Genomic DNA, 27,676 nt, shown 5'->3' with positions numbered 1-27,676 from the left:
TCATGATTATAGTTAAACATGGCAGTTTGATCATGTTTAAGCTGCTGAAACAATCCTTTGCTCCTGTTTTTTCGCTTCACTCTTTCGTTTGTCTGTTTCTGAAAGGATCTGATGTCAGAAGCACTTCAGTAATCACGCACACGTTATTATCATCATCAGCTCAAGAGGTTTGTTGTTTCAGATATAGACGCGCGGCGAGCTCGCTGGAGAAAGTGCAACCACTTTAGATGTTAGAAGTTTCACGGTTTTGTTGCGGTGTCTCTGGGTTAAAAACTCAACTTTTTTCCCTTTTGAACACTGTGTATTTTATTTTGAGATACATTTAAAAATGTTTTGGAGCAGTAAACCTGTCAGCCTAAATAAATTATTGACTTCCGCTTTCTTCATTTGTTTCAAAAACAGATTTTTTTGTGATTTATAATGGCATCTTCAGACATAATTTCTGACATACTGCTGTCCTTATAATATATATATATATATATATATATATATATATATATATATATATATTTTTTTTTTTTAAGATTTATTTTTGGTCTTTTTGCCTTTATAGGACAGTATTTAGGCCCCGTTTACACTAGTGCGTTTTAGTTTGAAAACGCATAAGTTTTGCTACGGTTACGCCATCCGTCCACACTACGCAGGAGTTTTCGAGCGCCGAAAACGGAGCTTTTTGAAAACGCTGGAGAGGCCGTTTTCATTCTGAAACGCTGCTGCTCCGTCTCAGTGTGGATGGGGAAAACGCAGACATCTGAAAACGGAGGCGGGGCTGCAAACGTTCGCCTCTCTGATTGGGGCTTTTCCTCAATATTAAGTAGCCCACACACAGTTCAGTCTCGCATCCTCTTTTTGTAAGTTCAGACTTCGCAAGTTTGATCAAGGCTGCAGTCTCTTCTTCTCAGTTTGATATGGAAAACATACCGAGGACACGGGTAAATCTTCACAGGGAACAGTGTACTTTATAACTTCATTCACATCACCTTGGCTACGTTGTTTCACTTTCTCAACAATAAAATGTAAACATGATTTAAGGAACTGCCTATTTCCTTTTTAATATTAGCAACTTAACAGACAGCAGAAATGTTGAGGCGTCGTGCTGCATATATGAGCGTCATCTTCACTGTGTGGATATTTATAACAAAACGGAGCCGATAACAACTGTTTCCTTTCAATTTCAGTGAAAATACGAAACGCACCCTCTCTTTTGCTGAATATCAGTTTTAATAATCGATAATTATAAAAGTATAACATACAATAAGTTTATACATTGTAGGAAATAAAGGCAAGTGATCAGTCAATGTACCTGGATTAATCATTAACTTATCTTTGCACTTAACCAAAACATGTTACCCGTGAACAAGTAACTTAATAGATTCCAATGACCAAAGTCAGGGAATTGGCCTATGTCGTTAGATAAAGACAACAACATGAATGAAATATCACGTTTAGCAAATATAGTGAGATTAGATCCAGCGGGAAAAGCGTGATGAGCAGTCCAACAAGCAGAGCTCTCATCTGGGTAGAAATGCTGGAGCGCTTGCCCGAGAGTGTGTGTGTGTGGTCACGTGATGTGCGTTTTCAGCATTTTGGTGTGGACGGAGAGCAGTTCAGAAACGCTGGGTAAAACGCGAGTGTGGACGCGGATCGTTTTCATTCTACAACGCCGTTTTAAAACTAAAACGCACTAGTGTAAACGGGGCCTGAGACAGGAAGCGAAGTTGGAGAGAGAGAGAGAGAGAGGGGGGTAGGGTAGGAAAATGTCCTCAAGTCGGGATTCGAACACAGGATGCCCTGACGTGCCACTGCACCATATGTTGACGCACCGACTCCTAAAAAGAATGTAAATAAAGGTTGTGCACAAACCTTAAAAGCAATATTACAGAACATTTTTACGGTTTTAAAACCTTGACTTTTCCAAACCGCTGTATACCTTCAAAACGGTTAGCGTCCCATGCCTGCCGTACTATACCCCTCAGTAGAAACGGGCCAAAAGACAGCACCTTGCTCTCTCACACACACACACACACACACACACACACACACACACACACACACACACACACTCAATGCCAGTGCTGAACTCGATGTTTGTTTTCATGTCTTTACATTTAGCCTTCCATTCATTTCTAGCGATAATCAGTCAGAGAGCTGCAGAAGTGTCCTCTCTCCGTGTGTGTGTGTGTGTGTGTGTGTGTGTGTGTGTGTGTGCTTTCACTCCAGCTGAACTCTGCAGGAAGTTCATTGCTCGCTCGCTCGCTCTCTCTCTCTCTCCGTCTGTCTCGTCTCTCTTTTGTTTCCTCCATCACTCTCTCTCTCTCTTTTTCTTTATTGCTTTCTTTCTTTTTCTTTCTACTTCTCTCTTTTCTTCTCTCTCTCTTCTCATTTCTCTCTGCGTCTCCTCCAGTTTTCTCCCTCTCTTCCTCCAGACTCTTTCCACTTGTTTTGCTGCTTCTCAGTCTTTCCACATGTGCCTAAAATAGTTTGTCCTCCAAGACTACACACACACACACACACACTCACACACACACACACACACTTAATGCCTTCAGCTGATTCACAAATATGTGTGAAAAGCCCACAGATGTTGAGCTGGATGATAAACCTGCTGCAAAAATGCAGACGTCAGATAGAGGAGGTCAGTTATTATAGTAACAGCCAGCACACACACACACACACACACACACACACACATGCGCATATACCGAGTAACACACATATGCACATACATAGACACCTATACACACACACACACACACACACACACACACACACACATATATATATATACAAACACATAAAAAGACACATACATACACACAGGCACACAAATACGCGCGCACACACACACACATGTACATATGCACACACACATACACGCACACCGGTACATAGACACACATACATAAGCACACCCATGCACACACATATATATGCAAACACATAAAAAAGACACATGCACACACACACACGCACACACCCACCGGTATATACACACACACGTACATATACGAGTTCGCATACATAAGCACACACATACGCACACACATACATGCACATATATATATATATGCAAAAACATAAAGAGACACATACATGCACACGGGCACACAAATGCACACATACATGCACACACACATGTACATACACACACGTACATTTGCTCACACACACATGCGCACACACTTACGAACATACATAGGCACATACACACACATGCAGACACAAATAGATACATACGTGCACACACACACACACACGTACATATGCACGCACATGCAAACATACACACAGGTGATTTCTGTTTCTGTGTGTTTGTACGTATGTATGTGTGTGCAATTGTCTCTGTCTCTGTGTGTGAGCACGTGTGTGTGTGTGTGTGTGTGTGTGTGTGTGTGTGTGTGTGTGTGTGAATAGTACTGAGTTATACACAGAATACTGTACATTTAGCCTGAGCGCTGGAGTTTTACGTGCTTTACGGTGAACACTCTTGTGTCTGTCTGTCTGTCTGTCATCTCTCTGTCAGATGTCAGTGTTCATGATCGGTGTTTTGTCCATCTGGTCGTCATGGTGACGCTCTTGTCTTCTGCTGTTTAAAGTGTTTGTCACATGTAGCTGTTTTCTAATTGACGACATTTCAGCAGATCACAGAGAAGAACAGCAGCAGCCGAGCTTTATTCCTCCTCAATTTCACTTCTCCTTTATTTGTGTAGTGTCAGATGTACAAATGTACTATTCACCCTCCTGTTAAATTTGATCTAATCATGTCCTGAAACACAGCTCCTCTCCTGCTTTCACTTCTCATACTGACGGAGGGAGCGACTCGCTTGTGAATGACCCTCCGACTCGTTCACTAGCCGACAATAATACAAGTTTCTGGCAGCGCAGCATCTTGTTGTCATATTTATTTTGCATTGTTTGCTGATTTAATTCAACAAAACTAGCATAAACCCATTATTTAGTGCGAGTTGGATCTATTTTCCTTATGGTGAATGCAGTAAGAGACTGTATTATCATCAGTAACATTACCTGTGTAGCATAAAAGTTCAGAACATACAAAAACGTAAACAACTTAATCTGACCTATAGAATGTTCTGCCTTTGTTTTCTTTGTTTGCTCGTTACTAAACCTGTAGCGCTAAAGCATCTTCACGTAGTAACACCGTCTTGACTAGTGCGGTTGAATGACGTTTGTCCTGGGAGCACTGTACCAATATGGTGGCGCTATTGACGCATGCTCAGGGTCCCTATGTGATATCTAGTGTATACATCTAGGGTGTCAGCCTATGTGTTGAACAGTTTGAATGTGCACATGACCTTTGACCTCAAAATGAGACACATCACTTCAACTGTTTCTGTGTGTGTTTTTGTGTGTGTGTGTGTGTGTGTGTGTGTGTGTGTGTGTGTGTGTGTGTGTGTGTGTGTGTGTGTGTGTGTGTGTGTGTGTGTGTGTGTGTGTGTGTGTGTGCGCGTGTGTGCATGTGTGCGCGTGTGTGCGTGCGTGTGTGTGTGTGTGTGTGTGTGTGTGTGTGCATATTTTTGTTTGTGTGGGTGCGCGCACATTTTAGTCTCTATGTGTGTGTGTCTGTGTGTGTGTGTGTGTGTGTGTGTGTGCGTGTGCGTGTCTGCGCGTGTGTGCGTGTGTGTGTGTGTGTGTGTGTGTGTGTGTGCATATTTTTGTTTGTGTGGGTGCGCGCACATTTTAGTCTCTATGTGTTTGTGTCTGTGTGTGTGTGTGTGTGTGTGTGTGTGCGTGTGCGTGTCTGCGCGTGTGTGCGTGTGTGTGTGTGTGTGCGCATATTTTTGTTTGTGTGGGTGCGCGCACATTTTAGTCTCTATGTGTGTGTGTCTGTGTGTGTGTGTGTGTGTGTGTGTCGGCTGGTTTAGTTGGTGTTTCTGTGTGGAGTTTGCATGTTCTCCCTGTGTTGGCATGGGTTTCCTCCGGGTGCTCCGGTTTCCCCCACAGTCCAAACACATGCGCTATAGGGGAACTGATCAACTAAACTGGCCGTAGTGTATGAGTGTGTGTTTGTGGGTGTTTCCCAGTACTGGGTTGCAGCTGGAAGGGCATCCGTTGTGTAAAACATATGCTGGAATAGTTAGTGGTTCATTGCGCTGTGGCGACCCCTGATGAATAAGGGACTAAGCTGAAGGAAAATGAAGGAATGAATGAATGAATGAAATTGTAATCTCTCTCTCTCTCCCTCTCTCTCTCTCTCTCTCTCTCTCTCTCTCTCTCTCTCTCTCTCTCTCTCTCTCTCTCCCCCTCAGGCAGCGAATGGTTACGTGCTGCTGTTCGACATCATCGGAGGCTTGGATGATAAGTACCTCTATGAGCCGGTCTATCCAAAGTGAGTGACATCACATCCTCTTCCTCAGTCAGGACCCGGTGTACCAACAGAATCCATAAATCAGCTGAAATGACTTCATTACAAAATCTGGCCAAAACCAAAATCACACACGCACACACATACACTCACACACACACATACACGCACGCACGCACACACACACACTTGTTACATTTTCTGCTCACACTAAAAAACACAACCACACATACACTTGTGACCCAAAGCAGTTTTGTAATACGCAAACACACATACACACAAAACACGCACCCACAGCAGTTTTGTATCTGTTTCTTACACTAACAAAACCCCACACACTCACACACACACACACACACACACAGCAGATTTGTGTCTTTTTTCATAAGCAGAACCGCACGCACACACACGCACACACACACACATAAAACACATGCCCAATTAAACACACACACCTACAGCAGTTTTTTTTTCTTTTTCTCACACGGAGAAACACACACACACACACACACACACACAAACATACACACACACACACACACACACACACACACCCACAGCAGTTTTTTTTCTTTTTCTCACAAGGAGAAACACACACACACACAAACATACACACACACACACACACACACACACACCCACAGCAGTTTTTTTTCTTTTTCTCACACGGAGAAACACACACACACACACACACACACACAGCAGATTTTTATCTCTTTTTCTCACACGGAGAAACACACATACACACAAACACACACACACACACTGCAGATTTGTGTCTCTTGTGTCTTACAGCAGATTTGTGACACACACTCACACACTCACACACGGCGGCAGTTTCGTGTCAATCTCTTTGTCATACACATAAAACACACAGTGACTCACACAGACACACTCTTGCTCTCACACACATGCACTAAACATCCAGCCAGGTTTTTCTGTCTTTCTCACACGCACAAAAATCACATGCACACGCACACACACACACACACACACACACCAGTAGCTCACAGCTATTTTATGACACACACACACACACCGACCTTAGTTAGCTCTCTGAATTCCTCAACACACACACACAGATGCGCTGATCGTCAGATCTGAGAGTGTGTCGTGTCAGGACGTGTTTGAGACTGTTTCTTTCTCTGTCCTCTGTGTGTGTGTTAGGAGATTTAAAACACGTTCGCACACTGTAAAACACTCGATACACACGCGGATTTGTAAATGTTTACAGTATTTATTTCAGATTTTTAAAAGTTTCATATTGAAGTTATTTAACATTTTAAATTATATTTAAAATTATCATCTGCAAGCGGTGTTATAATGCAGGGAATAAGTGTGTGTGTGTGTGTGTGTTTATAATGCTGTGTGTGAACACTGTGTGTGTTTAATGCTTGGTGTAATGAAGCGTTAACATCACCGACTAAACAGATCATGTTTTGTCTCTGTGTGTGCATGTTTTTTCTCTCTCTTTATCTGTGTGTGTGTGTGTGTGTGTGTGTGTGTGTGTGTGTGTGTGTGTGTGTGTGTGTGTGTGTGTGTGTGTGTGTGTGTGTAGGGGCAGTGCTCGTGTTAAGGTGACTCCGGGTTATAAAGAGGAACAGTGTGCTCCTGCTCTCACACTAGAGATGAAGAAACCTGTCGACCTGGAGGCTCCCATCAGCTGGTACACACACACTTATAACACACACACACACACACACACACACTATTAAAAAAGGAAAACACACACACTCTGAGAGTAGTAGTTTTGCTGAGCACATGATCCCTCATATTCTTTAAACCGCAGGCTGAAGCAGATGAATATTCCGCGATGTCTCTGCTCGTGTGTTCCCTCCTCCCATTTTTATTCAATGTTTCTGTATCAATGACTGTAAAAAATATGGACAACGCGACAGCCCTTTTTCCCATTGAACGCCTTGAGGGCAAAACGCCTGCTTGACGGGCACAAACTGTCGCAAAAGACTGCTGAAATTGGAGCCAGACATGCGCAGAAGCATTTTCTGATGGAGCCAGAGGAGGAGCCGCGAAAATGAGCAGAGTCGAGCTTCCAATCAAACGCTTTGTGTAAAATCAAACACGCCCCCCGAACTGCTCAGCATGCGTTTGCTGTCATATCAACACAAATGGATGTAATAACGTTAACAAATATGAGGGTTTTATATATTCAATCGCGCCAGCTCCAGGCCGCATCGCATAACATACTCGCGGCGTCGCGGGCTGATTCCGGCTCGCATGCGGCAGCGCCGGCTCGCTCGGCCGCCGCATCTGGCTCGATTGACTCGGGCTGGAGTTGGGTAGTGAGTCCAGGCATCCGGAGTAGGTCCAGCAGAGGTAACATTAGTCAGTCTGAGCTCTAAGAGATAAGTCTCCGGCAGGCGAGAATCTAGCCGGAACTGTGTTTTGCTATCTGGGTGGCTAGGTGTACGTGTATCAGCAAACTAATAAAGCCTGAAAAAAGCCCTGAACTTAGCGAATAAACAGTGTTCCACCAGGATCATGTATGTCAGAAACTGTAGTTTACTGCTGAACTCATCTTGTCATGGTAAAATAACACAGAAATCGAATAATAACACTTCAGTCTCCTGCCGAAGCTCAGACGCCGCGCTTTGAGAAACTGTCAATCACAGCTGTCAATCACGATGACACGCCCAGCATTAAATTACTGCTAAAAACAAACTGTTTACAAAAATGAAGATCTGCACCTATTTCAGCACAATAACCAGTGCCTTAATCCACCAGAACTATCTTTCGGGACATTTTATTGCAAGTGTAATATTTTTTTTTATTTGGGCTCAAGTCTCCTTCATTAACACGGAGGAGGCGGGCTTTATGACTTGTACTGCAGCCAGCCCCCAGGGGGCGATCTAACGGCCGAAACCTTCACTCAAACGCAGGCCTGCGGCACACTTGTTCTGTATTAGTTTGGTCACTTTATTATTTTTAGGTTTACTTTATATTACTTTATTTTAGACATTTTGATTTATTAGTTATAGTTTGTCAGTTTATGTATGTGTCCTGATCTGTGATGTATATATTCTGGTGTGTGTGTGTCAGTCTTCAGTCTCTAGCGGAGGATCTGCTGGTGGCGACGGCGGATGGTTTCCTCCATATGCTGCATTGGGACAGTGTCAGTAACGGCCGCAGAGCAGTGAACCTCTGCACCATCCCCTTCTCCCTGGACCTGCAGTCCTCCAGAGGTCAGATCCGCTCTGTGTGTCTGTCGATTTGTCTGAATGTCATTTAGTCTTCCTGTCTGTCTGTCTGTCTGTCTGTCTGACTGTCTGTCTGTTGTTTAGTCTGCCTGTCTGTCTGTCTGTCTGTCTTCCTGTCTGCCTGTCTGTCTGTCTGACTGTCTGTCTGTTGTTTAGTCTGCCTGTCTGTCTTTTGTCTGTCTGTCTGCCTGCCTGTCTGTCAGTCTGTCTATCTGTCTGTTGTTTAGTCTGTCTTTTGTCTGTCTGTCTGTCTGTCTGTCTGTCTGTCTGTCTGTCTGACTGTCTGTCTGTTGTTTAGTCTGCCTGTCTGTCTTTTGTCTGTCTGTCTGCCTGTCTGTCTGTCTGTCTATTGTTTAGTCTGCCTCTCTCTCTTTTGTCTGTTTGCCTATTGTTTAGTCTGTCTCTCTCTCTTTTGTCTGTCTGTCTGTCTGTTGTTTGGTCTGCCTGACTGTCTGTCTGTTGTTTAGTCTGCCTGTCTGTCTTTTGTCTGTCTGTCTGCCTGCCTGTCTGCCTGTTGTTTAGTCTGTCTTTTCTCTGTCTGTCTGTCTGTCTGTCTGTCTGTCTGTCTGTTTATTGTTTAGTTTGCCTCTCTCTCTCTTGTCTGTCTGTCTGTTGTTTAGTCTGCCTGACTGTCTGTCTATTGTTTAGTTGGTCTATCTTTCATCTGTCTGTCTGTTGTTTAGTCTGCTTGTCTGTTGTTTTGTCTGTCTATAGTTTTATGTCTATCTACCCGTCTGTCTGTTTTGTCTGTCATTGTATCTTATATCTGACAATCTCATGTCAGTCTGTTGTTGTTTATCTTTCTTTTGTCTGTCTGTTGTTGTGTCTGTCAGTCTATCTGTCTGTCCTTTGTCTGTCAGTCTGTCTGTGCCTGTCTTGTCTCTCTCTCTCTCTCTCTGTTGTTCTGTCTGTAGTTTTGTTGTTCTGTCCTTCTGTGGTTCTGTCTGTCTGTTGTTCTGTCTGTAGTTTTGTTGTTCTGTCTGACTGTGTCTGTCTGGAGTTTTGTTTGGAGTTTTTGTTTTCTATCTGTCGGTTGTTTTGTCTGTTGTTTGTCTGTAGTTTTGTTTGTCTGTTTGTTGGTCTTTTGGTCTGTCTGTGTTTTTTTTCTGTCTTATCTGTGTCTATATCTGTCCGTCTGTCTGTTGTTTTTTCTCTGTCTGTCATTCTGTCTGTTGTTCTGTCTGTAGTTTTGTTGTTCTGTCCTTCTGTGGTTCTGTCTGTCTGTTGTTCTGTCTGTAGTTTTGTTGTTCTTTTTGACTGTGTCTGTTCTTTCTGTCTGTCTGTAATTTTGTCTGTAGTTTTTGTTCTGTTTGTCTGTAGTTCTGTCTGTGTTTTTGTTTTCTGTCTTGCCTGTGTTTATCTGTCTGTCTGTTGTTGTTTTGTCTCTGTCTGTCATTCTGTTTGTGGTTCTGTCTGTAGTTTTGCTGTTCTTTTTGACTGTGTCTGTTCTTTCTGTGTGTCTCGAGTTTTGTTTGTAGCTTTTGTTTTCTATCTGTCTGTTGTTTTGTCTACAGAATAACAGACAGAGACAGAACGACAGACCGACAAATTGACACAGACAAGACAGAAAACAAAAACTATAGACAAAAATACAGACAGACAGAACAAAACTACAGACAAAACCACGGACATACAGAATAAGACAAACAGAAAGAAAATAAAAACTACAGACATACAGAACAACAAATAGATAAAAAACAAATACTACAAACAAAACTACTGACAAAGAGCAACAGACAGACAGACAGAACACAAAAACTACAGACAAAACTAAAGACAGACTGGCAGTTTTTGTTTTCTATCTGTTTGTCTTATTCTGTATGTCTGTGGTTTTGTCTATAGTTTTGTTGTTCTGTCTGTCTGCATTTTTGTCTAGTTTTTGTTTTCTGGCTTGTCTGTGTCAATTTGTCTGTCTGTTGTTCTGTCTCTGTCTGTGATTCTGTACGTGGTTCTGTCTGTTTGTCTGTCTGTAGTTTTGTTGTTCTGTCTGTTGCTGGTGTGTGTGTGTGTGTGTGTGTGTGTGTGTTAATCTCTGTGTGTCATGATGATAGCATCTGTGTCTGTGTGTGTTTTCTCCAGGAGGGCCGTGTTTGGATCTGGACGGTGTGTATATTCGTGATCTGGAGTATTGTGCGACGCTGGATGGATTCGCTGTGGTGTTTGATGATGGGAGAATCGGCTTCATCACACCCACTGCTAACAGACTCGCCACAGACGTAAGACACACACACACACACACACGTCTGCAAACCATTTATAAAGGATGATGAACAGTTAATTAGCTGGTGTTTATAATCATGTATTGAAGTATATGGTGTGTGTGTGTGTTTGTGTGTGTGTGTGTGCAGCAGCTGCAGGGTGTTTGGGCCGCGGACGTCACTGATGGTACATGTGTAGCCGTCAACAACAAATACAGACTCATGGCCTTCGGCTGCACAAGGTAGATGTGTGAGAGTGAGTGAGTGAGTGTGTGTGTGTGTCAGATGTGGTCTATATCCGTGTGCGTTCATGTCTGTGTGTGTGTGCAAGAGAGTGTGTGTCAGGTGTGTTGTCTATGTCTGCGTGTGTGTGAGTTGGGTGTCTGTCTGAATGTGTGAAAGTATATGTGTGTGTGCGCACGAGAGTGTATCAGGTTTGATTTGTATGTGTGTCGAGTATATTCTGTTTGCAAGTGTGTGTGTGTGTGTGTGTGTGTGCAACAGAGTCTATCAGGTTTGGTTTGTAAGTTAATGAGTGAGTGTGTGTGCCCTCAAGTGTGTTATTAGGTGTGTGAGGGGGTCTGTGTGTGGATAGTTGTCATGTTACGCCTCTGCGTTTGTCTCAGAGCTGTTTCTTGTGCTCGTCAAGGTTTTATTATTGGAACAAAAGTGCAATAAAAATCTGAAATATTTTTAAAATGACAAACAAATGTTGTTTTATCGGAATATATGCTGAAATGTGACTTATATGAGAAGTTCATAAGTAATAGATAATATGAGGATGATCAATATTTCTAATTATTATCAGTGTTGAAGAGAGGTGTGCTGCTTCATATGTAGTGGAATTGATTATTTGAATATATTATATTGTATTCTATTATAGACTGTTTAAATATTTATTTTTATCGACTTGTGTTTTTTCTTTAACTTTGATCAAATAAATAAATATATTTATATATATATTGTGTGTGTGTGTTGCAGTGGCTCGGTGCTGGTCTACATGATTGACAGCTCCACCGGCTGCATGCAGCTGTCTCATAAACTAGAATTAACCCCTAAACACTATCCAGGTGAGACGCTTCTCTGCTCATCATGCTTAAAACACAGTCAGGAGTCAAAAACCACAGGCGGATGAGGATCATCCTTTATTTACTGCTCACACATTAACCACAGACCCACAATCCTCTCTGATCATGAGACACTGGCGCCCCCTGATGGCAGCTGGGGACATTAACATATTTATTTATATTTAACATATTTTTATTTATGTATTTTTAAAATAAAATCTGTCTCTTTTAGACATTCTGTCTCCGAATTTTTTAATTAAATGTAATTATTTTAAATTAACTAAATATATGTATATAAATTGTTGAATACTGAAATTCCTCCCAGAAATACCTATTTAAACTAAATTTAGATTTACTTTTTGTCATTTTTTTTAATGAAGATTTTGGTTCAAAGTAAAGCCAAATTGTATTTATTCAATATTTAAGTTAATTGTATACTATTATCTGATGTAATATACTATATTGTTTATAATATATTTATTATAATTATAATGTATTAATATTATATTTTATTTTTTAGATGTAATATATTATTATTTAGTTTATAATATATTTATTATAATTATAATTTATTAATATTATGTATTTCTATTATTATTAGATGTAATTTTTTATTATATTGTTTATAATATATTTATTACAATTATAATTTATTAATATTATACATTTATAATATATATATATATATAAATATATATATAATATATTATTATATATAATATATATTATATTAGATGTAATATATTGTTATATTGTTATAAAATATTTATTATAATTATAATTTATTAGTATTATAGTTTTATGTTATTATTAGATGTAATATATTACTATTTAGTTAATAATATATTTGTAGTATTTATAATTTATTCATATTATTTTCATTTTTATATTATACATTTTTTATTATACTTTTAATAATTTCTTGCCACTTTAATGCATTTTTTTTATAAATAATAAATTTTTAATAATTAATTTTTGTTATAATTCCACTCAAAATGCAGTCAAACTTATTTAAGCTTGTGTGTGTGTGTGTGTGTGTGTGTGTGTGTGTGTGTGTGTGTGTGTGTGTGTGTGTGTGTGTGTGTGTGTGTGTGTGTGTGTGTGTCAGATATCTGGAATAAGACTGGTCCAGTGAAGATGATCCGCTGGTCTCCGGACTGCAGTGTTGCCATGGTGACGTGGGAGTGTGGTGGTCTCTCTCTCTGGAGTGTGTTTGGTGCTCATCTCATCTGCACACTCGGAGAGGACTTTGCGTGAGTTACACACACACACACACACACACACTAATTCGCACATTTCCAAACACTCTCTCAGAATCACTCTCACACACAGAGACACACACACGCACCCACACACACATATATGTTAGTGTCTACTAGTGTTATTGGCAGGACTGTTAAAATTAAACTTGTGTGTGTGTGTGTGTGTGTGTGTGTGTGTGTGTGTGTGGGTATGCGTGTGTGTGTGTGTGTGTTTCTGCTGCAGGTATCGCTCTGACGGCACTAAGAAAGACCCTCTGAAGATCAGCTCTATGGTGAGTGTGTGTGTGTCAGAGACGGACACACTGTACAGTGGGTTAGGGTTAGTGTGTGTTTTTATTGTGTGTTTGTTACACTGTTAGTGTAATATTATTTAGTACTGAAAATCATCATTATTCTTATATGCAGATATGTAATGTGTGTGTGTGTGTGTGTGTGTGTGTGTGTTCAGAGCTGGGGTGTGGAGGGTTATCATCTGTGGGTGATCAGCAGTTCAGACTCGACTGTTACTGAAGAAGAAGAAGAGAAACTCCAGCAGAACACGATACTGCAGTTTCAGTTCATCAAGAGCGCACTCACTGTCAACCCCTGCACGGTGAGACACACACACACACACACACACACACACACACACACACACACACAAATAAAAAATAATTGTAGAAGAACAATATAATTAAAGTTTAAAGGGCACCTATGGTAAAAAATCTACTTTTCAAGCTGTTTGGACAGATCTGTGTGTTGGTATAGTGTATAGACATCAACCGTCATACTGGGCTGATATGAACACACCCAGTCCTTTTTTTTCAATTTAACTACAAAAAAAGGGTCGGCCAATTGGAGCTGTTTTCAAATCGATCGCACCATTATGTAGGTGTGCGATCCCCCCACCCACTGAATTGATTGACAGCTGCGCGCATTAACATGTTCCGGTAGTCGTGTGTTTATGTCAACAAGACCAGGCAGACATACGCAAAGCAGCCGGGAATAAAAGCTCTGTTCTGTTCGCTAGGACCAGCGATCATCATCAAATGTGATTAAGAGTGAGTTTCACATGTTTAAAGTGTTTTAAAACAGAGTATGTGTGTAATTAATTACAGCGTTTTACTTCAGCTTTACTTCATCAGCACAGCCGCGTGTCAGAACAATTATAAAAGAAGACGCTTCAATCCCGGTTTGTGGAAGTTAAATCAGGTTTATTTTGTACATTAGCATAACAGATATCCACACTTGAGGTTAGCCTTAACTAATCAAAACTAAACGAGTTGAATAAGACTGACATGAGCGTGACTGAAAACTGCATTTGATCATGTGTTAGATCTGTTCTTTGTTACTTGCCAACTGTTTGTTAGTTCAAGACTGCATTTCTTAACGTGAAACTATTTACACTAGATTTCTGATTAATAATGGTCTCTGCATAGCTGAGGACTCCCTATATTAAAGTGTTAAAGGGCCATGAAACCTCCTCGTTTCAGCAGGGTGTTTTCACACCTCTACTTTGGAAAAAGTCTGAAAAGTGGGCGTGTCCAGCTCTGTTTAGGGGGGAGTGTCGGAGGAACTAAAGAGGGAGGGTGTGGGAGTGTCTATTTGGGCACGCGCTGAGTTTCAGAGTCAAAACACACACCCACACACACAAACACACACAGGGGAGAAAGTGACTGTGTTTACATGGACATCTGTAGTGGAATTATTTGCCAAATGATTAAATGGTGGACTTTAACTGCAGTTTGGCTCTTTCATTCAGGGAATTCATTCATGCCCCTCGCGACACACGAGATATTTGATTGGAGGAAATGCTGTAAGCGTGTATTTTTCATGCAATGTTTGATACCGCACGGCGAATGAGAGAAAAAAAACCTCCGCATTTCCCGGAAACTTAGATGCACACGGCAGGTAGTGTCAGAAAGCCGCGTGTGTTATTCCGGTCACTAAATGCGGTGAAAATCCTACACGAGGTTAAAGTTTGGTTGTGGTGCTAACATGTTTACACTCGGTGCAATAGTTAACTTAGTTCGATACGAACAAACTGAATAAACAAAGAGCACTGGTCACTCACTTACCAAATCTGTAGAGACAGGACAATCACCAGCAGCTAGAGCCGCGTCTTTATTAAGAGGAGACGACAAGCGAATCCAGATCTCAGCGTTTGCAGATGAGAACAGCTCTCAGGTAAACAATAATCCTCCTTAAGCCTGGTTTATACTTCTGCGTCAAATGACCGGTATAACCCGCGGCGCATGTAACACGCGTGGCTGTGCATTTATACTTCTGCTGCTGTCTCTGTCGGTCTGCATTAACACTTCTGAAACGCTAGTTGGCAGTGAGGTGTAAATGTTCCTCTGTGTCGAGTTTCTTCGCTGCTGTTTTGCTTTTCCTGAACTCTTCCGGGATGTACAAGTGGCTCAAACTCGCTCATTTTGAGGCAGGAACCGGCAGACATGCAGCAACTTTAACTATGAGGTAAACACCGAACAAAACTTTCCATCTGAAGCTCCTTCACGGGACTCCACACTTGTAAACAATCGCTCCATCAGGCTCGCACCATTCACGCGGCTCTCGGTCCCGCCCAGACTCGTCAGCGCTACCAAGCCGACCAATCACAGAGCTTACGCTACGTGTCGTTGCGACGTAGTTACATTTACAGTTACATTACAGTTACCAGTGGCACCAAAAATTAGGCACCGAAATTCATATGCTGATTCGGTCCGGTACATACCGGTTACAACGGTACCGGTGCTAAATTGGCACCGGATTTCGGCACCCAACCCTATACCTGATCCAGCACAAATATGCGGTATCAAACCGATGTCTGATCAAAGTATCGGGATCGGTGCATCCCCAATATACACGCATCAATCTCTGCAAAGTGAGACACACATGCACTGACATGCACACACACATACACACATCAACTCCTGCCAAGTGAAATGCGCACACTTGCACTCTCCCACACACACTCATCAACCCATGCACAGTGAGACATATTACTTATGAGACATGAGCTGCATCCTATCGGTCTCTGCAGCATAGATCTTCTGACTGTGTGTGTGTGTGTGTATGTCTCTCTCTGTATGTGTCTGTGTGTGTGTGTGCGTGTTCAGAGTAACCAGGAGCAGGTGCTGCTGCAGGGTGAGGACCGCCTGTATGTGACGTGCGGGGACCCTACTCAGACTCAGACCCCGGGTCAGTGTGTGTTGGACAGCAGCAGCAGCAGCAGCAGCAGTCCCGTCCAGCGCTCCTCCTCCACAGCTCCACTCTCTCAGGGCCTCAGCACTTTACTGGGACACAAGCACTGGCAGGTGGTTCAGGTACAGCACTGACCCCAGATCAGACTCTGCACATGACCACACGTTCATCTCTGAGTGTGTCTGAGTGTGTGTTTCTGTCTCTCCGCAGATTCACAGCACATATCTAGAGACTAACTGGCCCATCAGGGTAAGAAACGCCCATGACAGGAGGCGGGGTTTATGCAAATTAGTCACTTTGATCATGTTGATGTTGGTCAGTGGCAGATAAAAGACTGACCACTATGCTGTGTGTGTGTGTGTGTGTGTGTGTGTGTGTGTGTGTGTGTGTGTGTGTGTGTGTGTGTGTGTGTGTGTGTGTGTGTGTGTGTGTGTGTGTGTGTGTGTGTGTGTGTGTGTGTGTGTGTGTGTGTGTGTGTGTGTGTGTGTGTGTTTGTGTGTGTTTGTGTGTGTGTGTTCAGTTTGCAGCTATAGACTGGTCTGGTCAGTGTGTGGCCGTCGCCGGGCGTCGGGGATTTGCACATTATTCATTATATACCAGAAAGTGGAAGCTGTTCGGTAACGTCACGCAGGTACACACACACACACACACACACACACACACACTACATCTTCATTTAAAGACCAATAACTCATGATGGAGCCTGTCTGAAATCAGTATTTTGTGTCTTTATGTGCAACTTTGTGCATGTGTATGTGTGTGTGTGTGTGTGTGTGTGTTTTTGTGTGTGTGTGTGTATGTATGTATGTATGTATGTGTGTGTGTGTGTGTATTTTTTGCAACTATTTGTAAGTGTGTGTGCGTTTGTGTGTGTGTGTTTATGTTCAACTGTTTGTTTGTGTGTGTGTGTGTATTTGTTTGCAACTGTGTGTATTTGTTTGCAACAATGTGTGTTTGTGTGTGTATGTGTGTGTATTTGTTTGCAACTATTTGTGCATGTGTATTTGTGTGTGAATGTGTGTTTGCAACTATTTGTGCATGTGTGTGGATGTTTGTGTGTTTATTCATGTGTGTGTATTTCTTTGTGTGTGTATTTGTTTGCAACTATGTGTGCGTGCGTGCGTGTGTGTGCGTGCTTGTGTATGCGTGCGTGCGTGCATGCGTGCTTGCGCGTGTGTGTGTGTGTGTGTGAATAATTCTGTGTATGCATGTATGTGCTTGTGCATATGTTTTTGTGCATGTGTGTGTGTGTGTACACTTGTGTTTGTGCCTGTGTGAGTGTGTATTAGTGCGTGTGTAAATGTTTGCGTAATTGTTTACACTAGTTTGTAAATGTTTGTGTGTGTATTCTTGCGTGTATGTGTGTGTTTCAGGAGCAGAATATGACTGTGACCGGTGGTCTTGCGTGGTGGAATGACTTTGTTGTTGTTGCCTGTTACAATTTCATTGATCGTCAGGAAGAGGTAAGACGAGTCACTCCTCTGAGTGTGTGTGTGTGTGTGTTTATTTATTTATGTGTGTGATTGTGTGTGTGTGTGTGTGTGTTTATTGATGTGCTTATAAATGTGTGTGTGTGTGTGTGTGTGTTTGCAGCTGCGGTTGTACGTGCGCTCTGCTAACCTGGATAACGCATTTGCCAGCATCACTAAACTGCACGCCGACACACTGCTGCTCAACGTGTTTCGCAACATGGTGATTCTGTTCAGAGCCGACTGCTCCATCTGCCTGTACAGCATCGAGAGACGCCACGACGGGTACACACACACACACACACACACACACACACAAAACATTTTTCATACAATACCACCATTATTCTCACACACAAAACATCATAGACGCACGTGGACACACACACACACACACACACCCACACACACACACACACACACACACACACACACACAGGAGAGGGCTTTAGACAGATTGTGTGTTTTGATATCACCCTGTTGTGTGTGTGTTCAGCCCGAGCCCGTCCGCCAGTGTGGAGCTGCTGCAGGAGGTCTCCATGTCCCGCTATATTCCTCACCCCGGCCTGGTGGTGTCTGTGACCCTCACATCAGTGCGCACGGAGAGCGGCATCACACTCAAAGCCCCACAGCAGGTACACACACACACACACACATACAAATACATGTACACACACACACATACAAATACATACACCCATACTCATATACACACAAATTTACAAATTCACACATGCTGTCATACACACACACAACTCAGATGTGCACGTGTGTGTGTGTGTGTCAGGCCTGTTCGGCTGAGAGTATCCTGCTGAATCTGGCTGGTCAGCTGATCATGCTGCAGAGAGACAGATCCGGCCCACAGGTACGAGAGAAGGACGCGCCGGCCAATCACAGCAAACTGGTAAGTATGAGGCTCCGCCCACAGTCTGATCTTGCTCATGTTTAATATATACAAAGTAAGTTTTCATTTTTCGTAATTGAGTTTTAACAGTATAAATTGTTGATTTATTACTTATTTTTTAACGGAATATACATTTAAATAAGTTTTTAATGAAATATGTTAGTTTGTTTTTGTTTGTTTGTTTATTTAATCTATTTATTTGTTTGGTTTGTTTGTTTTATTTTATTTATTTAATGAAATGAAATGAAATTTTTATTTTAATGTATGTATTTTTTATTTAATGTCATTATTTTGTTATTATTTTTATTATTTATCAGGAGAGCGGATAATTAATAAAAAGTTATTGTTATTATTTTGTACTAATTAATTTTAGTTCAATTTAATTGTTTATTGTTTTATTTATTTAAATTAAATTAAATTACATTTCATTTAAATACATGCATTAATTTTATTTGTGCGTGTGTGTATACTATATATATATATATATATATATATATATATATATATATATATATATATATATATATATATATAAATGGTTGTATGTTTGTTTTTTATGTATTTTTGTTTTATTATTCTGTGTTAATTAAATTTAGTTTAAATTGTTTATTTATAAATTCTTACATTTTTTGCATTTATTAAATGCAAAAAATTAAATAGCATTTTATTAAAATTCATTTATTTATTTTATTTGTGTGTGTAGGTGTATTTATATATATTTTAATTTAATTTATTAAGTTTTTTTTTCCTGTTCATCTCCTTGTTCAACCTCAGTGTGTGGATGAGTTTTAATAATTAAATTAATTGAATTATTTGTTTATTTATTTTTTATTTTATATAAATTAGTTTCAGTTAAATTCAATTATTAGAACTATTTCTTATTTAAATCAAACCAGATTTAATTTAAACTCATGCATTTATTTCGTTTTTATTTCACATATATATATGATATGTTTCCCAGTCCTGGGTTGCAGCTGGAACGGCATCTGCTGTATAAAACATATGCTGTAATAGTTGGTGGTTCATTCCGCTGTGGTGACCCCTGATGAATAAAGGGATTAAGCCGAAGGAAAATGAATGTAAATATATGTTCCTGGTGGTCCTCCCCAGCTGCCGTTCTGCCCGCCGGTGGTTCTGGCGCAGTGTGTGGAGAGCGTGTGGACGTCGAGTCGCAGTAACCGTAAGAAGCGTCACCTGATGGAGGCGCTGTGGCTCTCCTGCGGAGAAGCGGGGATGAAGGTGTGGTTGCCGCTGTTCCCCCGAGACCACCGAAAACCGCACTCGTTCCTGTCCCGCAGGATCATGCTCCCCTTCCACATCAACATCTACCCGCTGACGGTGCTGTTCGAGGACGCGCTGATCCTCGGAGCTTCCAACGAGACTGTGCTGTTTGACGGGCTGAGCTCGAGTGCGGAGCCACTAGAGGCGCTGTTCCCCTACTGCACGGTGGAGAGAACATCACAGATATACCTGCACCACATACTAAGACAGGTAATATTACAGTTCAGCATGTTTAAAGGAGACCTGTTATACTGCTCTACACAAGATGCGAAAAAAAAAGTCTCTGATGTATAGAGTGTGAAGTTTGACCTCAAAAGATTACACAAACAATGCTCTCTGAAACGGACCCTTTTTATCTTAATTGTGGGGTTTTGGTGACTGTTGCTTTACATGCAAATGAGATTGTGCTCTTTTCAGAAAGGGGCAGAGCTACAAATGAGTGTATCAGCATAATGGCAGATTCAAACCAGGACGTTATCTGTGTGAAAGTGTGTGTAAAGAGATATTACCCATACCTCCAGACCGGTTTTTTTTGTGTTTATTTTATTGTTTATTATTTCATTTGTTGGTTTGTTTTATTTAATTAAATTAAATTACATTTTTATTTAAATGTTTTTTTTTTAGTTTATTGTAATTTTAATTTATTTGTGTGTTTTTTGTTTATAATTTTTTTTTCGTAATGAGCAGTGTGTGCAGAATATTTATTTTATTATTATTTATTTTATTTTTTATATTATATTATTTTATTTATTTATTTAATTTATTTTATTTTTTTAATTATTTTATTTAATTATTATTTATTTATTTTATTTTATTTTTATTTTTTTACATTTTGTTTTAATATTTTGTTATAAATATTTAATATTTAATATTTCATTTTAGTTAAATTAAATTGCTTATCTTTTCATTTGTTTAAATCAAGTTGCACTTCTTTTTATTACATGCATTTATTTTATTTGTTTGTATATATATGTGTATGTGTCTATATGTGTAAATAAATATTTAAATATATTTGTAACAACATAAAAATATGTAGGTTTGACCACTGCACTTTGATTACGACTCTCCCTTTGTATGTGTCATCAGAGGGGGAAAGCCCCGCCCACTAGTGACCATCTCTTCCTCATTAGCATAAACAGCAGCCCTGAGTAAGAAGCAGCCGTCTGTCCTTTAGTTTTAAATTTGCCTCTATGCTGACACACAGGCATTTGTAGCTCCGCCCGTTTTTAAAAAGAGCACAATCTCATTTGCATTTAAAGCGACAGTCACCAAAACACCTCAATTAGCATCAAAGCCTAGAAGGGTCAGTTTCAGAGAGCTGGAGAACAATATCTGTGTGTTATTCTCAGCTCAAACTCCACACACACTCATCAGAGACTTATTTTACATCTTATTCAAAGAGACATAATAGGTCTCCTTAATATAAGCTGGAAGCTAAAACTCTCCTCAACTGTGTTTCAGCTGCTGGTGCGTAATCTGGGTGAGCAGGCGCTGATGTTGGCGCAGTCGTGTGCATCGCTGCCTTATTTCCCGCATGTTCTGGAGCTGATGGTGCATGTGGTGCTGGAGGAGGAGGCCACGTCCAGAGAGCCCATCCCTGACCCGCTGCTGCCCACCGTGGCCAAATTCGTCACCGAGTTCCCGCTCTTCCTGCAGACTATCGTCCACTGCGCACGCAAGACCGAATACGCCCTCTGGAACTACTTGTTCGCCGCTGTCGGGAACCCCAAAGACCTGTTTGAGGAGTGCTTGATGGCGCAGGATCTGGACACGGCGGCGTCATACCTGATCATACTGCAGGTGGGAGAAGATTAACCCTTGTGTGGCTGTTGGGTCATCTTCATCCACTCTGGGCTGATTTTGAAGCTTAATTTGGCCTCGACTTTCTCTGCGTTTGAGCAAATGGAATGATATTTGGTGACAAATCTTAATTTTGCAATTATTACTGGGGGAAATTATTTGAAATTCGTTAAACTCAATAATACACTGGGCAGATTGACTCCCCTTTTGTTATGTTTGTGGCTGTTTTTGTCTCATTGACTTCCATTATAATCTAATAATTTATTATATTCATAATAATATTTGTTATAATCTTAATAATTGGTATTATTATGCGTATAATCATGCATTGTTGATTGTTGCTGGTTTTTCCTGTTGGGAAGAGGGACAATGTGTCATTTTGTTTGTCTTCAGAATATGGAGGTTCCAGCGGTCAGCCGTCAGCACGCCACACTGCTCTTCAACACTGCTCTGGAGCAGGGGAAGTGGGATCTGTGTCGACACATGATACGATTTCTCAAGGCGATTGGCTCAGGGGAGAGCGAGACTCCGCCCACCACACCTACAACTCAGGTGAGAGAGATGGAGAGAAAGATTAAAACATGGGGAGTCTGTGAGGATTAATTAAAGGGCCATGAAAGCCCCTCGTTTCAGCAGGGTGTTTTCACACCTCTACTTTGGAAAAAGTCAGAAAAGTGGGCGTGTCCAGCTCTGTTTAGGGGGGAGTGTAGGAGGAAGAAAAGTGGGATGGTGTGGGAGTGTCTATTTGGGCACGCGCAAGTTTCAGAGTCAAAATACACACACACACACACACACACACAGGGGAGAAAGTGACTGTGTTTACATGGACATCTGTAGTCGAATTATTGGCCAAATGATTAAATGGTGGACTTTAACTGCAGTTTGGCTCTTTCATTCAGGGAATTCATTCATGCCCCTCGCAACAAACGACATATTTCATTCGAGGAACTGCTGTAAGCGTGTATTTTTCATGCAATGTTTGATACCGCACGGCGAATGAGAGAAAAAAACCTCTGCATTTCCCGGAAAAAGATGCACACAGCAGGTAGTGTCAGAAAGCCGCGTGTGTTATTCCGGTCACTAAATCCTACACGAGGTTATAGTTTGGTTGTAACTGTTAGTGCTAACTTGTTTACACTCGGTGCAATAGTTTGTTTGATACGAATAAAATACGAACTGAATAAACAAAGAGCACTGGTCGCTCACTTACCAAATCTGTAGAGACAGGACAATCACCAGCAACTAGAGCCGCGTCTTTATTAAGAGGAGACTAAAGCGAATCCGGATCTCAGCGTTTGCAGATGAGAACAGCTCTCAGGTAAACAATAATCCTCCTTAGACACGTAAGTTATTGTTGTCGAGCGTCGTGTACACTGTTAATCCACACGTGACTCCAGCTGCGCTCTCACAGAGAGAAAATGAAAACAAAACTTCACTGCAGCAAACTATAAAAGCAACACTTCACGCTTGTTTTGCCAACACAACGTGGCGTCTCTGTCGTCTAAACACTGTGACAGTAATGAATATTAATGAAGTTGCAAAATAGAGCGCACTGATTGGTTTGAACCGAGCTTTACTTATGCATTAATGCATCACACTGTAAGACGTAATAAGACACACTCTGGCACAGACGTCCAGTCTGCACGCTGGAATACACGCTATTGTCTCATGGCCGTGACGCAGCTTCGAAAATTCGTTTCAAACCGGAAGTACTAATTTGCTTGAAATAACGCAAAAACAACCAATTTACACTTTTTAGTGAAATATAGGTGTCCTAATAGTGTTTATAGCAGTGTGGGACACATATACCACTGTCAACAGCTCAACACATGTGTTCTGGTGTTTCGTGACCCTTTAAAGTGTTTTATGGAGCCTTTAGTGGCCAGATGATGAACTGCAGTCTTCTATATCAGCTTTACTGAATGCACACTGTTATGTCTTTCTTTTATTTCATTACTTTAAAACCATTTAACATTTTTAATTCGTTTAGAAAAAATATTTGTTGTTTTTATTTCTTATACTTGTATTTAGGGTTAAACTTTCCAGCCAATTTCCAGGCTTTCTTAATAGTTTTTGCAACTAAATGACTTGTTTTGTTGGGATTTTTTGCGATATTTGTGGTCAATTTTGCACCATTTCTTTTATTGTTTGTTTTATTTTGTGTTTTTTTTGCACTTTTTTATTTCGCCATTTCTTTTGTTTTATTTTTCCTTTATTTCAGCATTTGTTTGTTTTATGTCTTCACTTTTATTGTTTGTTATTTCGCCATTTCTTTTATTGTTTATTTCTGCACTTTCATTGTTTGTGTTTTGTTTCAGCATTTCTTTTATTGTTTGTTATATTTCACCATTTCTTTAGTTTATTTCTGCACTTCTTTGTGTTTTTCGGCACTTCTTTTATTGTTTGTGTTTTAGTTCATCATTTCTTTTATTGTTTGTTTTTTAATTATTGATCCCAGAATGTGTGTTTGCTTGTATGTGTGCAGGAACAGAGCCCCAGCAGTGGTTTTGAGTTCTTCAGGAACCGCAGCATCAGTCTCTCTCAGTCTGCAGACAGCATCGCCGCAGGGAAGTTCAACCTGCAGAAGACCATGAGTATGCCCACCGGACCCTCCTCCAAGAGGTAACAACACACACATTCATTTAAATCTAACGAGGACGTTAAATTGGGCAGCCTATTCCAAAGAAATTAGGACATTTTTGGGTCTTAAATTATATTTGTTGAGATCTTAAAAAGCATTAAATGTTACTTTTAAAATGGTGCAAGAACCCTGAATCTAGACTTTACCGGTTTCCCTGATGAAAGCATCAGAAATTGTTTTCCCGCTAACATCATCTAATGGCTCGTTTCCACTGACTGGTACAGTACGGTACGGTTCGGGTCTGTACGGGTCACCTTTATCAGGCTTGCATTTCCACCACAAAGTGTACCCTTTTTGGTGGGTGTGGTGTACAAAGTTTAAGTCGACGTCATGCTCGCTCAAATAAATGTCTAGAGTAAGGCTGTACGGGTCTCATATGAGCAGCACTTCTCACAAAATTTATACACATAAATACTTGTTTATAAATGTTTATTACTAACTTTTCTATGAACAGGAGTTGATTATAACTGCAGATCAATGACAGTGTGAAATAGCCTACTGTAACGTCTGTAATTATATTAAATAGATATATAAATGCAACATATATGAACACATAAAGCCCCTTACGGTCTCCGATATATTATTAATTACAGAAAAACTACAAACATTATACATTTAGTACTTATTTTTTGTTCAAAAACACACGCATTATAGCCCACAGTCAGCGCAAACCTCTCATCTGTGTGTGTAATCTTCAGCAGCACATGTCAGCTCTGTTAGAGAGTCAATCTGTCATTCCCAGTTCATAATAATCCAAAAGGCGAAGATAAACATGGCAGTTTGTTCATGATTCAGGTTGTGTCGTAAATTTTGACGTCTCATCAATTACAAATTATCAGACCGGAGGTTTTGAATATCAGAAAATAGACTTTATTCTCCATAATAAAGCCGAGAAAGAGCAGAGCAGACCCCAGAGCATTCTGAAGTCTCTCCTGGACACCTTCTAAAGTCTCTCCTGCTCCTTCTCCTTTATTTATGTTTTTGACACACCCCTATGTGTCTCTTTTTAACTTTTGACCATTTTTGAATAGGTTTTCTAGTCTAAGGGATTCTGCTATTCTTGGCTCTCAGCCCACTAGCTCATGTCAACAGAGATGTTGCAGGTCTGTGTCAGCAACTGTTTTGACACCAAAGTTCTCTCTCCATAGATGCCACTTATGCAAAAGAATTAAGTGTTTACATACATTGTCATGAAAGCATAATCACTTGATAATATGTTACCCATTCTAACTTCTGACACATATAGCTTCATAGAAGTATTTAACATATATGATCAGTGCTTTACATATTCAGTTATTCTACACAATCAGTCACTCAGCCTTCTCCTAGTGTTGCTCCTGTGCAGGCATACTCATCTTACACAGACATATCACTGTATTTTTAACACAGGCTGGCATGTTTGCTGCAAACACTACATACATTTTGTGAAGAGAAAATTAACTGCTTTAAACTTAGAAAATACGTCATACAGAGAGAATAGAAATCTTCTTCAGGTTGTTTAACACTTTTGCTCCTGTGTTTTGCCGGGTTTCTCCTTTTTTCTGTGCTTTACACTCGCTCTTGTCCTTTTCTTTCTGAATGGATCAGATGACGGAGACACTTAAACAATCACACTAACACGTTATTATCATCAGCTCAAGAAGTTTGTTATATCAAATATAGACGCGATCGTGCGCTCCCGAAAGAAAGCGAATAGCGCACGCACTTTTAGACGGGCTCGTAAAGCAACAACAGGACATGGTAGATTTTGTTTTTCTTTGCATTGTGTCTGTTCATTAAGGCGACGACACGGTTTGTTTGAGCCCGGGTCATCCATGGCTGGTTATTTTATGCATGTAGTAACGTTATATCCATGTAATCTCTCGGCTGTGTATTAGAACATGGCGGATCCTTTGTTTACATTCTGTCTAGCTCCACGAGCTTGTGACGTATCTCTGTAACCAATCAGCGTTCAGCTGCACGTGTAGCTCCACCTTTTGGTACCCTTTCTCGTTTTTGGGACCCTTTCGAAAGGGCGCCGAAAAAGTGGTACGGTTTGGTTCGGTACGGTTATTGACAGTGGAAACGGCCATAAAAGCGTACCAAACCGAACCGTACCGTACCACTCAGTGGAAACAGGTACAAAAATGGTGGTTTCCCCTCATCATAGCAGCATCAGAAATGGTGTTTCACAGGTAACAGCTGTAATCAAAGCAGCTCTCAAATGATCTCGTACCAGACATTAGAAACTAAATGAAAGAGAAACTAGTGGCGGATAGTTTTGTGATGACTGACGCAAACAATTCAATGTATGGGATACACTGTTCACAAACTGTGTAGCTGCGTCCCAAATCGCACACTTATGCACTATTCTACGCCATTTTGTAGTATAAATAGTGTGAGTAGTGTGTTCACACTAACTACTCTAAAAACATTAAGTGCACTTTAGGGTTCAACGCTAAGGACATTTTCTACTGGCCCGACTGGATCAGCAGTTCAGATTTTTACTGGCCCTGCCAAAATTTTCACTGGCCCCACCAAAATAAAAAAAATTAAAAATAGCTAATTTTTTAGCCACATATTTTAAATAATGTGTCAAAAATAATGTCTTTAAATCTAGAATTTAAATATTTTTAAAGTGTTAAAATATTCAGCAGTAAAATACAGCAGTGTGGAAAATGTGCAGGTATTTTATTGCTAAACAAAAAGTGGCGGACTTAAAAGTGATGGAAAATTATGCAAAACATCACTTCATTTTTTTCGTTGCGTTGTACCCATGTAAATATCTTTTTCCACAACGTTGGAAACAGACGTTTTCTTTTAGCCTCATAATTTGATGTTGTCGTCTCTTCACTGTTCTGGTTTTTACCAGGTTGTGGAAAAAATAACGTGCTCACAACAACCAATCAGATAAAGGGAACCAAAAAGCAATATGGGGTTTACGACTTTACAGAAAACGTAGCATTCTGAGACTTAAAAGCACAAATTGTTTCTCGGTTCTAAGACTGTATTTGCATACAATTGACATAGTAGCAGGCAAATAAAAATTTAATGACAAGGCAGCACTTGCCTGATCGGGCCAGTAACCATTCTCTCTACTGTCCCGAACATCTCTCATGCTGGCCCCGGGCCATCGGGCAGTCCTTATTGTTGAGCCCTGACCCAGATGATGCACTCATTCAGCCGCTAAAATGAAGTGTGTAATGATGGACACTTCACACACTCAACGACCGCAGGTTTGTTTACGTAGCGGAAGGGGCGGAGCTATCGAGCGCACATGTTGGATAACTTTATTTATTTTGGATGGTGAAAGCAAAATTCTCCTACGAGAGTGATTATAGCGCCTCCCGATGG

General features: G+C 40.7%; 1 protein-coding gene across 3 annotated transcripts in view; it reads left to right on the top strand.

Annotated features, from left to right (window-relative positions):
- The window catches only part of ric1 (RIC1 homolog, RAB6A GEF complex partner 1), a 76,000-nt gene that overhangs the window by 35,069 nt on the left and 13,255 nt on the right, over positions 1–27,676 (top strand). For 2 of the 3 annotated variants that reach the window (XR_012397029.1, XM_073935606.1), the window contains exons 3-22: positions 5,268–5,347; positions 6,882–6,989; positions 8,381–8,523; positions 10,618–10,754; positions 10,887–10,978; positions 11,718–11,806; positions 12,912–13,056; positions 13,289–13,337; positions 13,514–13,657; positions 16,164–16,370; positions 16,459–16,497; positions 16,769–16,879; positions 17,622–17,711; positions 17,842–18,002; positions 18,214–18,352; positions 18,505–18,621; positions 19,732–20,112; positions 21,364–21,702; positions 22,096–22,254; positions 24,188–24,324. Coding sequence is in view for 1 of the 3 variants with exons in the window: in XM_073935606.1 (XP_073791707.1) it covers positions 5,268–5,347; positions 6,882–6,989; positions 8,381–8,523; positions 10,618–10,754; positions 10,887–10,978; positions 11,718–11,806; positions 12,912–13,056; positions 13,289–13,337; positions 13,514–13,657; positions 16,164–16,370; positions 16,459–16,497; positions 16,769–16,879; positions 17,622–17,711; positions 17,842–18,002; positions 18,214–18,352; positions 18,505–18,621; positions 19,732–20,112; positions 21,364–21,702; positions 22,096–22,254; positions 24,188–24,324 (2,867 nt within the window). In the remaining 2 variants the exon portion in view is untranslated. Of the gene's footprint in view, positions 1–5,267; positions 5,348–6,881; positions 6,990–8,380; positions 8,524–10,617; positions 10,755–10,886; positions 10,979–11,717; positions 11,807–12,911; positions 13,057–13,288; positions 13,338–13,513; positions 13,658–16,163; positions 16,371–16,458; positions 16,498–16,768; positions 16,880–17,621; positions 17,712–17,841; positions 18,003–18,213; positions 18,353–18,504; positions 18,622–19,731; positions 20,113–21,363; positions 21,703–22,095; positions 22,255–24,187; positions 25,139–25,836; positions 26,882–27,676 lie in introns of those variants that run through there. The other variant, XR_012397030.1, reaches the window with a different exon arrangement.

Source organism: Danio rerio, chromosome 21 (genome assembly GCF_049306965.1).
Source record: "Danio rerio strain Tuebingen ecotype United States chromosome 21, GRCz12tu, whole genome shotgun sequence".
Lineage (NCBI taxonomy): Eukaryota > Metazoa > Chordata > Actinopteri > Cypriniformes > Danionidae > Danio > Danio rerio.
This window is presented reverse-complemented; position numbering and strand designations above follow the sequence as displayed.